The 13,934-nt window shown below is 35.8% G+C and overlaps 1 protein-coding gene and 1 pseudogene across 2 annotated transcripts in view; one reads left to right on the forward strand and one right to left on the reverse strand.

The window, feature by feature from the left end:
* The first annotated feature begins 2,905 nt into the window (after positions 1–2,905).
* The window catches only part of Mrpl1 (mitochondrial ribosomal protein L1), an 87,853-nt gene continuing 76,824 nt past the window's right edge, over positions 2,906–13,934 (forward strand). Inside the window, exons 1-2 of the mRNA XM_076864745.2 lie at positions 2,906–3,133; positions 12,117–12,231. Of these exons, the coding sequence (XP_076720860.2) occupies positions 3,103–3,133; positions 12,117–12,231 (146 nt within the window). The 5' untranslated portion in view covers positions 2,906–3,102. The remainder of the gene's footprint in view (positions 3,134–12,116; positions 12,232–13,934) is intronic.
* Positions 3,693–4,438, reverse strand: LOC143406166 (mitochondrial import inner membrane translocase subunit Tim9 pseudogene; annotated as a pseudogene). The gene is made up of 2 exons (XR_013092176.2): positions 4,253–4,438; positions 3,693–4,144 (listed from the first exon to the last, which is right to left on the reverse strand). The product of XR_013092176.2 is annotated as a mitochondrial import inner membrane translocase subunit Tim9 pseudogene (transcript).

Below are 13,934 nucleotides of genomic sequence, written 5' to 3' on the forward strand. Positions count from 1 at the left end.
GGCGCTCTTTATGATTGAGCCACATCATGAGTACTCTTTATTTTTTAAATTTTTTATTCTGAAGACTCTGTAGTAAGAAGGCTTGGGTTGCAGCTTGTTTCTCTCATTTATTAGTGATGTGACCCTGGGAAAGTTTGTCATCTTCTCTGATTCTCAATTTCCTCCTTCATAAAACACAGATAACCAATAGGCCTTAAGTATCTTGTGTGAAATGTTTAGAACAGAAGTTAGAACTTGGGAAACATTCATCAATATGTGGAATATAGTATTAATAGTTAATTAATAGTTAAAAGGAGTGACTTATTTAAATCTAACAATCAATGAAAACTGAAGAAAAACTATATTAGCCTAATAACATTTTTCTATACTTTCTGATATATTCCTCTCTGAAGAAATTGCTCCAGAATGTTAATCTAAAAGAGTACATATGCCCTACCAAAGAGAACTGTAAGGCCTGTCTTTGATCTTAAGACCAGATCAAGAAATTGGAGAATTCCAAGACTTTAAGGGACAGGTCCTGAAAACAGTATGAAATATTTTATTCATTTCTCTCACTGCCAGCAACATGCCATCTCCCATTGTCATCAGATCACTTTTCTGAAAAGGGATCTCACTGTCATCACATCATTCTCTGGGGAGTCCTGGAGTGGCTGGCATTTGTCAGGGTTAGTGCCCAAGAAGATGTCCAATGTATGATGCCCAGATTAAGCAAACAAAAAGGTGGGACTCAGTTAATTTAAATTTCATCCAAACAACAACTAACTTTTTAGTATGTCTCATTTAATATTTGGGACATATACTACAAAATTATTTGTTGTTTATCTGAAATTCAAATTTTTGTTTTGTTTTTTCTCTTTCCACATTTTTTATTGGTGCATTATGGTTGTGCATACTGATAGGATTTGTTGTTACATATTTATACATGCACATAAAAATATAATTTGGCAAATATCACTCCATAGCACTTATCTCCTCCCTCTTTGCCTCCCATCTTCTAGTTCCTTTCCTCTACTGTTCTCCCTTTGATTTTCATGAGATCCCCATCTTGCCCCCATGTTTCTTTTCCATTTCCCTCTCTAGCTACAACATATGAGAGAAAACATACAACTCTTGACCTTCTGAGTTTGGCTTATTTCGCTTAACATAATGGTCTCTAGTTTCATCCATTTTCCTGCAAATGACATAATTTCATTTTTCTTTATGGCTGAATAAAATTTCATTGTGTATATATAACACATTTTATTCATCAGTTTATCTGCTGATGGACATGTCGGCTGGTTCCACAGTTTAGGTATTGTGAAGTGTGATGCTCCTTTTTGTTTTTTGATAAATTGCCCAGGCTGGCTTCAAACTTGTGATCCTTCTGTCTCAGTCTCCCGAGTTACTGGGATTACAGGCACAGGCCAACATTCCCAGTTAAATTCTTTGAAAAATAACAATCAGAAATAGTTGTGAAATCTTTGAAGTAACTGCTTAGCTGTTCACAAAAAAAGGCAATAAATTAGAAACCGTATTCTTCATATTGCTGAGTAATCTATATAAACATAAAATAAAACACTTGGAAATTCTTACTTTGATTATAGCCCATCTTCAGAAACAACTTCATGGAAGCAAGTTAATTTTTCAGGCTTGTCCTTCTAATGGAGTCACTAATTCATGCATACAAACATTTACTTATTCAACAATCATTTATTGAGGGCCTCCTGTGTCTGGTATTATATGAAAGGTGCTAAGGTTACAAAAATGAATGACAAGATTTCTGCCACTAAGTGCTCAGTGGTATACATTGGGATGGTTGTGCAATTCTCTAATTTACTAAAAAAAAAAAAAAAAAAAAAAAAAAAATTGAAGGGTACAATTTAGATTGGTAAATTTTATGGTATATGAATCATATTTTGAAATTGCTTGAAACAAACAAAACTAGATGTAACTACATAAAACCAGGAAGAGGTGGCCATAATTCCCCCTCCGAAGTCAGGAGGGAGCCTTCCTCAATGAGGAAAGTCTGACCTGAAATCTTAAAAAGAAAAACAAAAACAAAAAAAACTGATACTGTTACCTGATAATGTGGAACAATATATTTCAAGCGAAAAGGACAGAATGAAAAAAGTCATGGAGGTGAGAAACCCTGTGTGTGTGTGTGTGTGTGTGTGTGTGTGTGTGTGTGTGTGTGTCCTAGGTTGGGGGTGAACAGGGGATACGCAGAGGCCTTTAGATAGCCAGTCACTGGAGGGTTTTATTTAAAACTGGGAAGTGATATAATCAGTGATTAGATTTGTTTTTGATAAACCGCACGGACAGCTGTGACGTAATGGAAATGACATTTAGTTTTCTTTTTTTTTTTTTTTTGGTTAGAATTAACCTGAGCGTAGGTCTCAGATCTGCCATTTTAAAACTGCACGCGCGTTACATAAATGTCAAATGCTGTATTATTATCAATTGATCCTGATGGCACAGCTCGCAGGGCAGGGAAGGGAGGGATGTAAAACCGAATGTTAGATCAACATAAAACTATTACGGCTGATTTTGCGCTGAGCTAAAAAGGAAGTTTGTTAGTGAGTGGGATCTCCCTCCCCTTGGGTGTTGGCGAAAAGCCGGGCGGAATCTGTTTTTTTATTTCTGCTGCTGGGGCCGGACCCAGGGCCTCGCGCTACCTCCTCCGCCCAGCCGGGCAGGTTAAGGACATTCTTAACAAGGCTGGAAATGTGGCTGAGGAAACTGGTGGGATCTTCGGCTTTAAAATATTTTAGGCTGGGTCCTAGGTTTCCTCACGATCTATTAAAATTATTGTACATAGGTAGGATAAAAAATTTTAAAAAACCGAACAAAATAAAGTAATTACAGCATCTCTAACAAGATCGTATTTTCCTGAAGGTGGTTAAGCCTTCGTACCGGAACCTCTAAACGGAGGGTCCTAGGCAGCACCGAGGAGTGACAGCAACACCGCCACGCCGGCAGAAAAGCCTGTTTCGGTCTCCGCCCTGTTCCTCCTGTTCCTTCTAACCGCTTCCCTCCTCGCCAATTCCGGAACGGAACTCTTTTTTCATTCTCCCCAGTTTAATTGTAGGACCAATTTCAACAACACAATCCGGAGTGGTCAACATGGCGGCGGCCGTAAGGTGCCTCAGGAGAGGTAAGGCGTGGGGTGTCTTAGGGAGAAAATAGTTAACTGAGTCTAGGGTTACAGCGGAATGCAAGCCAGAGTCCCCGAAGCACGGATCAGGTATAGGAACTCGACACGCCTCTTGCACTTTCTGGGCTCTAGGTTCTTTGAAGGATCATCACTACTTAAAAGCAACCTTATTGGAGGTTTCATTCCTTTCTGAAGCCAGCCACCTTGAGGGCGGATTGGCGGGGGAATGTATCATTGAAGTCCCTACAACCACCAGCGGGGAAGGCAGGGTTCTATCTCCAGTGTGTGGACTGGGGAGTGGGTAGGTGGAGTTTGTTTGTTTGTTTTTTGCTTAGTGATATTTCCATTTATTTCACTTTTAGAATAAAAATTTTTCTATCTCATACATGATTGGACACATATTTTGCTTTAAAATTAACAGTCACAATGGAAGAAACAATGGTTTATTTTTCTAATCAAGGGACCAAGCTGCAGAATCTTAAGGCCTCAACAAATGTATCTTATTATTTTCTCTGAACCATAAGATCTTCTATTTTGATTATTCTTGGTGAACAACGATATTGTTTCTTCATTGGTTTCCATTGCCAAAAAGGCACGACAGGTGGTTTAACATGGTGCCTACTGCTTTCAGGGGATTCCATCACATGAATCCTCATTTCCAGTGCAACAGCTGTTGGCAATCTTTCATTGAAAGTCCATCCATCAGGATTTCTCTTTATCGTGGTTGACCAAGGAGTCCTGCTTTGGCTGCCAGGGCTTCATTCTGCTGAATATGATATTCTTGAAATCTCATGGATATTCTTTGTGTCATTTTTAAATATTTCTGTAAGCAATGTTCTGAACAGGTGATCTCTTCAGGTTTTACTTCTCTTGTTGTAAAGTCTTTTACACAGTCCAAAAAGCAGGTTTCTGTAAGTTTATTGTAGGTTCCAGGGAATTCCCTAAACTGTTTTATCTGATCAGATTCTGATATTTGTGCAGCCATATTCTTTTGGTATGTTTATTAGTCACCTCTTATGAATGATGATAGTAATGCTTAGTTTTGTGCCAAACGATATATATTATAGAACCAGCGAACTTAATAGTAAAGGGAGATCTTATCAGTCATCGAGCTCAAACCTTTTCTGATGCATGAGTTTCCTTTCTGTTCTGGAAAAGTGGTTGTCCAGCCTTTGCTTGAACGTCTGTCTCCAGTGAGGCCTGATTTCTTACTTAATCACAGGCTCTCGCATCCGTCTGGTAAGAGGCTGGGGGGCTGCAATGCAGGTGGAGTCTGGGGGCTGAGGGTCGGGGTCAGGGTGCCGCCGCCGCTGGATGGCACAGAACCGGTTAGGTGGAGTTTGATAAGTGAAGAAGTGAGTTCTCCTTAGGCTGGTGGTACACTTAAGTGACCTCCGTCCTTAAGCCTTAACAGTTTTCAGAGTGCTCGTTGTTGCTTTCTAGATACATCATTTCAAGTGATTACAGTTTTTAAACATTATCTAATTTGGACCAACGTATATCATTTGGAAGGTATTTCAGCAACTCTTTTCAGCAGTGAATAAAGTCCAATTTGTTAGCTGGAATTACGGCTATATATTCAATTAAGGTGGGTCTTTAGGGGGAGGCAACAGCGAGCATACCCTATCCCTTAATTTTATAGAAAGGGGGAGATGATTTTGTTGGGTTGTTGGTATGTGGCCAAATTTATATAACCAATAAGTGGTAGGGAAGGAACTGAAGCTTGCACTCCTAAACCAGTGATTTTCTGCAGTGCTGGCGATTGAACCCAGGACCTCACCAGCGCTAGATAAGGGCAGTACCACTGAGCCACACCTCCCAGCCCTGCTCTCTGCTTTTTGAAACACAGCATTACAGATTTCTCTTTGAGCTTCTTACAAGAAAGCTGTGTCATCATGAGCATCCTTTACTTGGAATAGTTATTCAAAAGTTAGGGATAGCGTGGGTAGCAAGAGATCACAGTAGACTCAGACCACTACTAAATAAGCAAACCAAAATGTATATTATTACTGAAAGGAGATTGGTGGTGTTATCTTCCCTATATGACAGCAATCATATTACATTAACAAAACCAAAGAAATCAAAAGGAGAACCGAAGGTTATTATTCTCTTCTTGCCACATTTTCTTCTCTTAGCTTCCTGGATACCTTTCTCTTAATTTTTTTTTTTTTTCTATTTCACCTGTCATTCCTTCTTATATTAGTTGACTGATTCCTCTTTCTCTCCACAGTCTCATTTCTTGGAATAAATTCAAGTATAGTACAAAAAAAAGGACCAATAAAATTGTTTTTTTCTCAGTCAAGAGGTTTGAATTCTAGAAGAGTACTTATCAATAATTTAATACATGAAATAAACTGTGTATCTTAATTTCCTTTTAACTCTGTGTCTTGATTTCTTGTTTACTTAAAACAAAAATATCACTGCCTGATGCTATTAATCTTTTTAAAAATTTATTTTAATTAGGTATATATGACAGCAGAATGCATTTTGATTCATTGTACACAATTGCAGCACAACTTTTCATTTCTCTGATTGTACACAATGTAATGTTGAACTGTATGTGCAGCCATACATGAACCTAGGGTAATAATGTCCATCACATTCTACCATCTTTCCTGTCCCCATACCCGTTCTTTGCCCCTCCCTCCCCTTTGCCCAATCAGAGTTCCTCCATTTTTCCCATGCCCTCCCCCATCATGGATCAGCATCTGCTTATCAGAGGAACATTTGGCCTTTGTTTTTTTGGGATTGGCTTACTTCGCTTAGCATGACTTCATCCATTTACCTGCAAATGCCATAATTTTATTCTTCGAGTAATGTTCCATTGTGTATATATAACACAGTTTCTTTATTCATTCATCTATTGAAGGGCATCTAGGTTGTTCTCAGTTTAGCTATTTTGAATTGAGCTGCTATAAACATTGATGTTTAGTATGTTGACTTTAAGTCCTTTGGGTATAGACCCAGGAGTGGGATAGCTGGTTCAAATGGTGGTTCCATTCCAAGTTTTCTAAGAAATCTCCAATCAGAGTGGTTGCACCTATGCTTGTTATTTTGAGGTATACAGTTAATTGTTGCCAACTATAATTGCCCTGTTGTGCTATAGAATATTTGAAATGATTCCTTCTGTCCAACTATATCCTTGATCATATTTATCAACTTCTTTCCATTTCCCTCTCCTTCCCAGCCTCTGTTAACCCCTATTCTTCTCTCTACTTGTGTGAGATCAACTTTTTCTAGTTTCTGAATATAAGTGAGAACATGCAGAAATATTCATTAGATTTTGGAGGCTTAGTACAAAAAGTGTAAGATATCTTAATTTTTAAATACTGATAATGAAATGATAATATTATGGGAGGTTAACTATAGCAAAATATATTTGTTAATATCACTATTTTTATTCTTTTTTTATTGTGGTTATTAGAAAAAATTAAAATTACACGTGGCTCAAATTCTGTTAAACAGCACTAGCCTATAGTTTTCCACGTCATCTAGTGCCTGCCTCTTCCCCTAATCCCCAGCTTAACTTCTCTGACTTCTTCTCTAATTAACCTCTCCACATTTAACTCTTATGGTCACAGTTTCCTCCTGGTTCCATAAACACACCAAGAATTTCTGCCTTGGGATGGTTGACCTGGAACATATTTCTAGGTATAAGTGCTGTTCACTTTCTTCTTTCAAATCTTTGCTCAATGTCACCTTTTAAAATAAGGCCAATCTTAAGCACTTAAAGTCGCAAACCACTTTCCCTCTGACTTGATATCTTATCCTGCAGTCCCTCCATCCCCCATATTATGTTTATTGGTATTCCCTCCCAGTAGAACATAAGCACTTTGAGAATAGGATTTTTGTGTTTTGTTTATGAATGTATCCTAAATGCTTAAGGCAGTCTTAGCACATATTTTGTTGGTACATTTATTGTTGAGTGAGTGAATGAATGAATCCTGGATCATCAAGAAAAAATGTCCCCCCTTCAAGTGAGACATTTTGCCCTGTGGTTCATGTAGCAAACTTGTTTTTTCTTCTAAAAATCTGCTTTCTCTGCCTGCAGTGCCTGTTTGTTCATAGCCTTTAAAATACAAACAGTTGTATTTTAAAACACCCTCACCCAAACTGCCTGATGAACTGGAAAGTACTTAAGCAAATGCACAGAAATGCAACTGAGTGGGGTACAAAGACATGACCAAAGAATTATGCAGTTTTTACAAATACACATCTTTAAGGCTGAAAAACTCATTCCTAATACAAGTTATTTACCATAATAATGCTGCAGTTAATAGAGTCTGGATTTTCACACAGATAGGTTTGACATTCAATCATATGACATTTTGAAAAGCACAATTATGAGGGAATTGGGGTATACTGTAATTTCTGGTTGCTCTTTGGTCTATGGACAATATTCTAAAGCACAGCATTCTTTTTTTATGCCTTTAATAGTACATTATAGTTACATATAATAGTTGGGCTAATTTTGACTTAATCATACATGTATGAGATTTAATTGGCTCCATTTCTGTCCTTGTGCCTCCTCTTTCCTTCTCTTCCTCCTGCCTATTCCCCTTCCTTTACAGGTTTTCCTTTTGTTTATATTTAATTGGTGCTTTGTAGATATACATAAAGGCAGAATTCACTGTGGTATATGTATACTTGCTCATAGCATAATTTTGTTAAATTCATTTTACATTTCCTCTTCTTTCCCATCCCTTTTCCCTCCCCTTCAGTTTCCTTCTTATCCACTGGTTTTCTCTCTATGCTTATGATATATGATCCCTCCCACTCCCCCACACTTTGTTCTAACTCTTGCATATGAGAGAAAACATTGAATGCTTGATTTTTCTGAATCTGACTCATTTCACTTAGCATGATGCTTTCCATTTCTATCCACTTACTGGCCATAATTTCATTCTTCTTTATGGCTGAATAAAACTCCATTTTGTATGTATATACATCATATTCATCTATTGAAGAACACCTGGACAAAATAAAATATTCTAGGCTGGATTTCTGGCTGGATTTCCTTACCTTACTGACAGGTGTCTTGCTTAATGCCCTTCCCAAGCATTGTCTCTACCTACTTCGGGTACTAGAGAGTATTTTTTTTTTTTTTAATAATAGGGACCAGAAAACATTTTCTGTAAAGAGATGAATAGTAAATGCTTTAGGTTTACAAGCCAACTGTCTCTTGCAGGTACCCATCTCTGTCATTGTAGCACGAAAGAAGCCTCAGATAATAATGTTAATAAATGAACTAGTTGTGTTACAATAAAACTTAATTTTTATTTATTATTTTTTTTTTGCGATACTATAGATTGAATCCTGGGCCTTGTGCATGCTAGGCAGCTGTTCTACCTCCTAGCTACATCCCCAATCTTTTTTTCTTTTTCTTTTTTTTTTTTTACTTTTTAATTTTCACACAGGGTCTTCCTAAATTGCCCATGCTGGCACTGAACTTTTGATTTTCCTGCCTCAGTCTCCTGAGGAACTGGGATTATAGGTGTTTGCTATTGTTCCTGGCAAAACTTTCTGAACACATATGTGTGTGTACATACACACAAGGTGCTCTCTTTGTGTGGTGTAACAGGTAATATTTAAAATAGTTTGAATCCAGGTTTTGCTTATTGAGTCTCCACTTGTCTAACACTGAGCTAGGTGGTTAGGGGTACAGTGGTGAACAAGCTATACACATTTGCTTCCTACTGATAGTATTTACCATCTATTAAGGAGCAACTATTAATTGAACAACTATTAATTGAACAATTATTTCTTTAATTACAAATATCCTATGTGTTGAGAAAGAAAAGTACAAAATGCTATAGAAATGTAGGGCAGGAGTTGTAGCTCAGTGATAGAGCATTTGCCTAGCATGTACGAGGCACTGGGTTTGATTCTCAGCTCTGCGTATACATAAATAAAATAAAGGTCCATTGACAACTAAAAAAACATTTTAAAAAAAGTGTATATGAGAGACCTAATCTATTCTGAGTCTTCAGGGAGACTGTTCTGAAGAAGTAATGTTTAAGTGGAATATCTGAAACATGACTAGATTACTGTGAAATTCATCATGTGAAGGGAAAGTGGTAGGAAAGAATGTCACAGTGGGAAGAAAGATTTTATATGAAAATCCTAAGGTGGTAAAGAACAGAGTAGCTGTTCAGATAACTGAAAGGAGGTGAGTGATTTGAAGCATGGTAAGCATGAAGGAATGGTGTTTTTTTGTTTGTTTGTTTGTTTTTGTTTTTGTAACTTGGTTTCTTTTAGTCTGTAGCAGTTTGGTGTTTGATAGGTTAGAAGTAACTCATAGAGTATGTTGGTAAGAATTTACTCTGTTCAAAGAGCCAGGTTGAGCTATACAAGTGATTTAAGGACATGGAGACAGATGTCCTTTAAAAAATGATCCTTTTTACTAACAACAGGTGGAAAAGAAACAGAGAAGGCCAAAGGTAGAATAATGGAAGAGTTCAGAGTTTGTAGAAATCCAGGTGGCCTGGTTGAAATGGGGTTGTAAAGGAAAGCAAAGACTAGAAGGATGGATAAGATCTCCTAGAGAGTCAAGATGAGAGTTGTGTGAGAAGGCAGTTTACCACTCATTTCTGGGCAATGTAACCATTTAGTATCAATTAAAAGAGTAAGGTAACAAAGGAGGCAGATTAGTTTCCATTTTGTTACCAACATGGGTAGGAGTGGGCAAGACTTTGGAGAATGAGTACAGAGGCAGGTTAAGTTCTTATGTAGTTGAGGAAGCTCTGAGGTCTATGAGGTTATCTGGTAAGGGTAAGTGGATAATACAGAAAGACTCTTAAAATAATACAGACATCATGGTATAGTAGTCCTACTTAAATAGTGTTTTTTTTTTTTTTTTGTAACTTGGTTTCTTTTAGACTGTAGCAGTTTGGTAGATCTGTAGCAGTTTCTGTTGGAAATTTTAATTTTTGTTTTTCATGACTGGGGATTAAATTGTGCCTACTGAATAGTGGTTTTGTCACTTGCTTTTTTTGGCTCAACATTATGTTTGTGAAACTCAACTATGTAGCACGGTTCGTTTATTTTTACAGTTCTATGGCTATTATAGAAATATACCACAATGTATTTATCCATCCTATTGTAGTTGCTTGAGTTCTTTTCTGTAGTTTTGCTATTACAAATAATGATATGATCATCCTTGTGCATGTCTCTTGGTACACAGGTGCAAGGGACATGCTTAGAAGTGGAATTGTTGCATCATTGGGATGTGCATGCTCAGTGTCATTGGGTCGTGCTATATTGTTTTCCAAAGTGGTATTCCAATTACACATCTTCAGTGTCTAAAATTTATTCCTGCTTGATATTGTCAGTGACTTTTTGTTAAAGCTTTGTCAATCTGAGTATGTAAAATGGTGCTACTTATATTATCTATTATCTGATCATAAACTGTTTACCTGTCTACAATGAGATCAAAGCACTTCCTCCTTTGAGAAAATTTTGTGGAAAAAATATTGTCAAATACACTAAATAATTGTTTTATAAATAAATAAATGTTTTATATGTTGGTGTAATCTTAATTTAGTTGCAAACTATAACAGGCTTCCTGATCACCACTAAGTAACACTGATATAAGATATTTATTAGGTTTTAAATTTTTATTTACTTTGTTACTAATGTGGTTGTGCATTTTTAATGTATTTATGCATTATTTGTGTTTCCTTTTCAATTAGAAGTCTTAGTTTTGTTCATTTCTCAATTCAGTTGATCATATATTATTAAATTATCTTTTATTGTTAAAATATTAATCTTTTGTTAATTATGCATTTGCCAATATATCTGACTTATCTTTTCACTTTTTTTAAAATATAGTTTTAGTTGTAGTTGGATATAATACCTTTATTTTGTTTATTTAGTTTTTTTTTTTTCTTTTTTTAATGTGGGGCTGGGGATAGAACCTAGTGCCTCATGCATGCTAAGCAAGTGCTTTACCATTGAGCCACAACCCCAGCCCATCTTTTCACTTTTTTAAAAAGAATATTTAATAAACAAGCTCTTCACACTAATGCAGCCATATTTTAATGCTTTTTTTTTTGTGAAATAATTTCTTCCCCAAAGTTCATGAAGTTATTTTTCTATATTTTGAAAGTCTTTTTAAGTTTTGGCATTTATGTAAGTCTTTTATCCATCTAGATTTGATTTGTGTGTATGTGTGTTGGTGGTAGCAACTAAATATACTTGTTTCCTTATGGGTAATCATTATCTCTGCACAACTTATTAGATTCAATTCAATGTGCAGAGATTTGCAATAACATTGCTTTTATTTCAAGTATCCATATATGCATGTATCTATGGCTGAACTATTTGTTGCTTTATTAATTTGCTATTCTATACTAGTGCCACTACTAAAGTGTTTTAATTTCTATAACTTTACAAATATTGATCTCTGCTAGGGCACGTCACCCACTTTGTTCTGATCGTCAGAAGGACAACTCTGAATCCACTATCTATTAAGAAATGAATGAATGTAAATTATTTAAAAATTCAGGGATACTTAATACTTACTTCCTAAAAATAGAGCCTGCATACTTTGTTGAGCCTGAACCAGATTAAGTTAAAAATAAATAACAAAATTGTTTGAATAAAAAATGTGGTTAGCCAGGCACGGTGGTGAATGCCTGTAATCCCAGCAGCTGGGAGGCTGAGACAGGAAGATCATGAGTTCAAAGCCACCCTCAGCAAAAGCAAGGGACTAAGCAACTCAGTGAGACCCTGTCTCTAAATAAAATACAAAATAGGGCCGGGGATGCAGCTCAGTGGGCAAGTGCCCCTCAGTTGTTCAATCCCCAGTACCACCCCCCAAAATGTGTTCATCTAGTTTCTAGAAATGTGGTTTCTATTGTTAGACTTTTGTAGAATGGTTAAAGATCACAAAATATTGAATGATTTGGAAAAGCTGATCTTTATAATGTAAAGAATTTTAATATAATGATTAATATTAATATTTTTGTTTTTTCTTTTCAAGTCTTGATATGTCATCAGAGATGTCATCTATCCAAGATGGTATATCAGATGTCTCTTTATCCTTGTTCTTTAAACATTCAAGTGCCCAACAGACATTTTGCTGCTGCTGCTACAAAGTAAGTATTTTTTGTAATTACTGTTTCATTTACTATTATTTAAAAGTTTGATTAAAAAGAAAAAAAATTTTGCTTAGTTCCATAAAGATTCACAGGAACATCCGGTTGTAAAAGTTTATCATTTCTGCTTCTTTGACCTTATAGTAATGAATGAAAGATAAAACTTATTACAGTAATACTTAGCATTTATTGAACACTGACATTCAGTAACTAATTTAATCCCCACAGCAATCCTATGAGAAAACTAGTGTTATTATACTTTTTTTATGGAGAAGAAAATCAAAGCACTGATAGATTATGTAACTAGCTCAAGGTCAGAGTTAACTATGTGTGCTAATGACTTGAACCCAAGAAATTTAGTTCCAGAAAGCCTTTTCCATATGCTTTCATGGCTGTTTTAGAACACAACCCACTGTCCAGTTAATGAATTTTAATTAAGATATACTCTGTGTGTATATGTTTTTATTTCTGCTCTTTAAATTATTTCTTCTTAGGAACTTTTTATTAGCAGGTGTTATAGGATTACTGGTATTATTTTATAGTGGGATTTCAGATTTCCATAATGTATGTATTAAAATATAAATATACCCTTTTTATGTGGAATTTAAACATGTAGAAACCCAAAGAATGAATTCCCTCCCCCCCAACTTGTGATTTCCAAAAGCAAGAACTGGTTTTATATTGGAATTAGAATTTAGTCCTTTGCTCCATTCATACTGCCATTGACTGGTTAAATTGAATGATGGTATGATAGCCTGATGGCATTATTGCTTTGTTCCCTACTGAAGTAAGGGAGGGAAAGGCAGGTCTGGGTTAAACTTCCAGGCTTTAGTCTTGTACCATCTGGTTGATGGGCATGGCACTAATTGTTTTTCTCTCCAAGTAGCACTGATATTAATGAAATGTAGAAACAGATAGTAACAGATAATTGTAGTTAGCTTTTTTCTGAATGTCTCCCTGTATAATGTCACAATTTTTGAAGCTGAAGAAGTGGCTTATAGATAATTATAAGAAGATGTAGACTATCAATAATTAAAATTTACAGAATGCTTACTATGTTAGAACACTATACAATGCACACTATACCTATTCATTTACTCTTCATAATAGCTCTATGAAATGCATTTTATATAAGCATTTTACAAATGAAGGAATGGAAACCCAACAAAGATCAAATAATATGCCCAGGGTTTTCCGACTTGAATGTGCTAGAGGAAGGTTTTCAGCCCAAATTGTTTGACTCCAGAGCTATTGTTCTTCATAGCTAGTATGGAATAATGAAATCAGTGGTTTTTGGAGAGTATCCTCTGAAAAGCAAATAGAGTTCAATCTACAAAATTTTTGACAAAAAAAAAGCTTTTTGACAAACTTTTTGACAAAATTTGCTAGAATACAATCCTTAGATTATGGGATACCCAAAATGAAAACTAAAATTTGGAAAGTTTTGGTGACTTTCCTCTAGCACAATCAAGCCAGATAGCCCTGGACACATTACTTGATCTTTGTTGGGCTTCCATTTCTTCATTTGCAAAATGCTTATATAAAATCTGCACTTCATAGAGCTATAATGAAGATTAAATGAATAGGTATAGTGTGCATTGTATAGTGTTCTAACACATAGTAAACATTCTGTAATTCCCAGTTGTTTAATATGTTTTTTGTTTCTTTAAAATTAATTGAGTATCTGGTTATCTTTGCCACAG

The sequence above is a fragment of the Callospermophilus lateralis genome, chromosome 8, assembly GCF_048772815.1.
Source record: "Callospermophilus lateralis isolate mCalLat2 chromosome 8, mCalLat2.hap1, whole genome shotgun sequence".
NCBI classification, from domain to species: Eukaryota; Metazoa; Chordata; class Mammalia; order Rodentia; family Sciuridae; genus Callospermophilus; species Callospermophilus lateralis.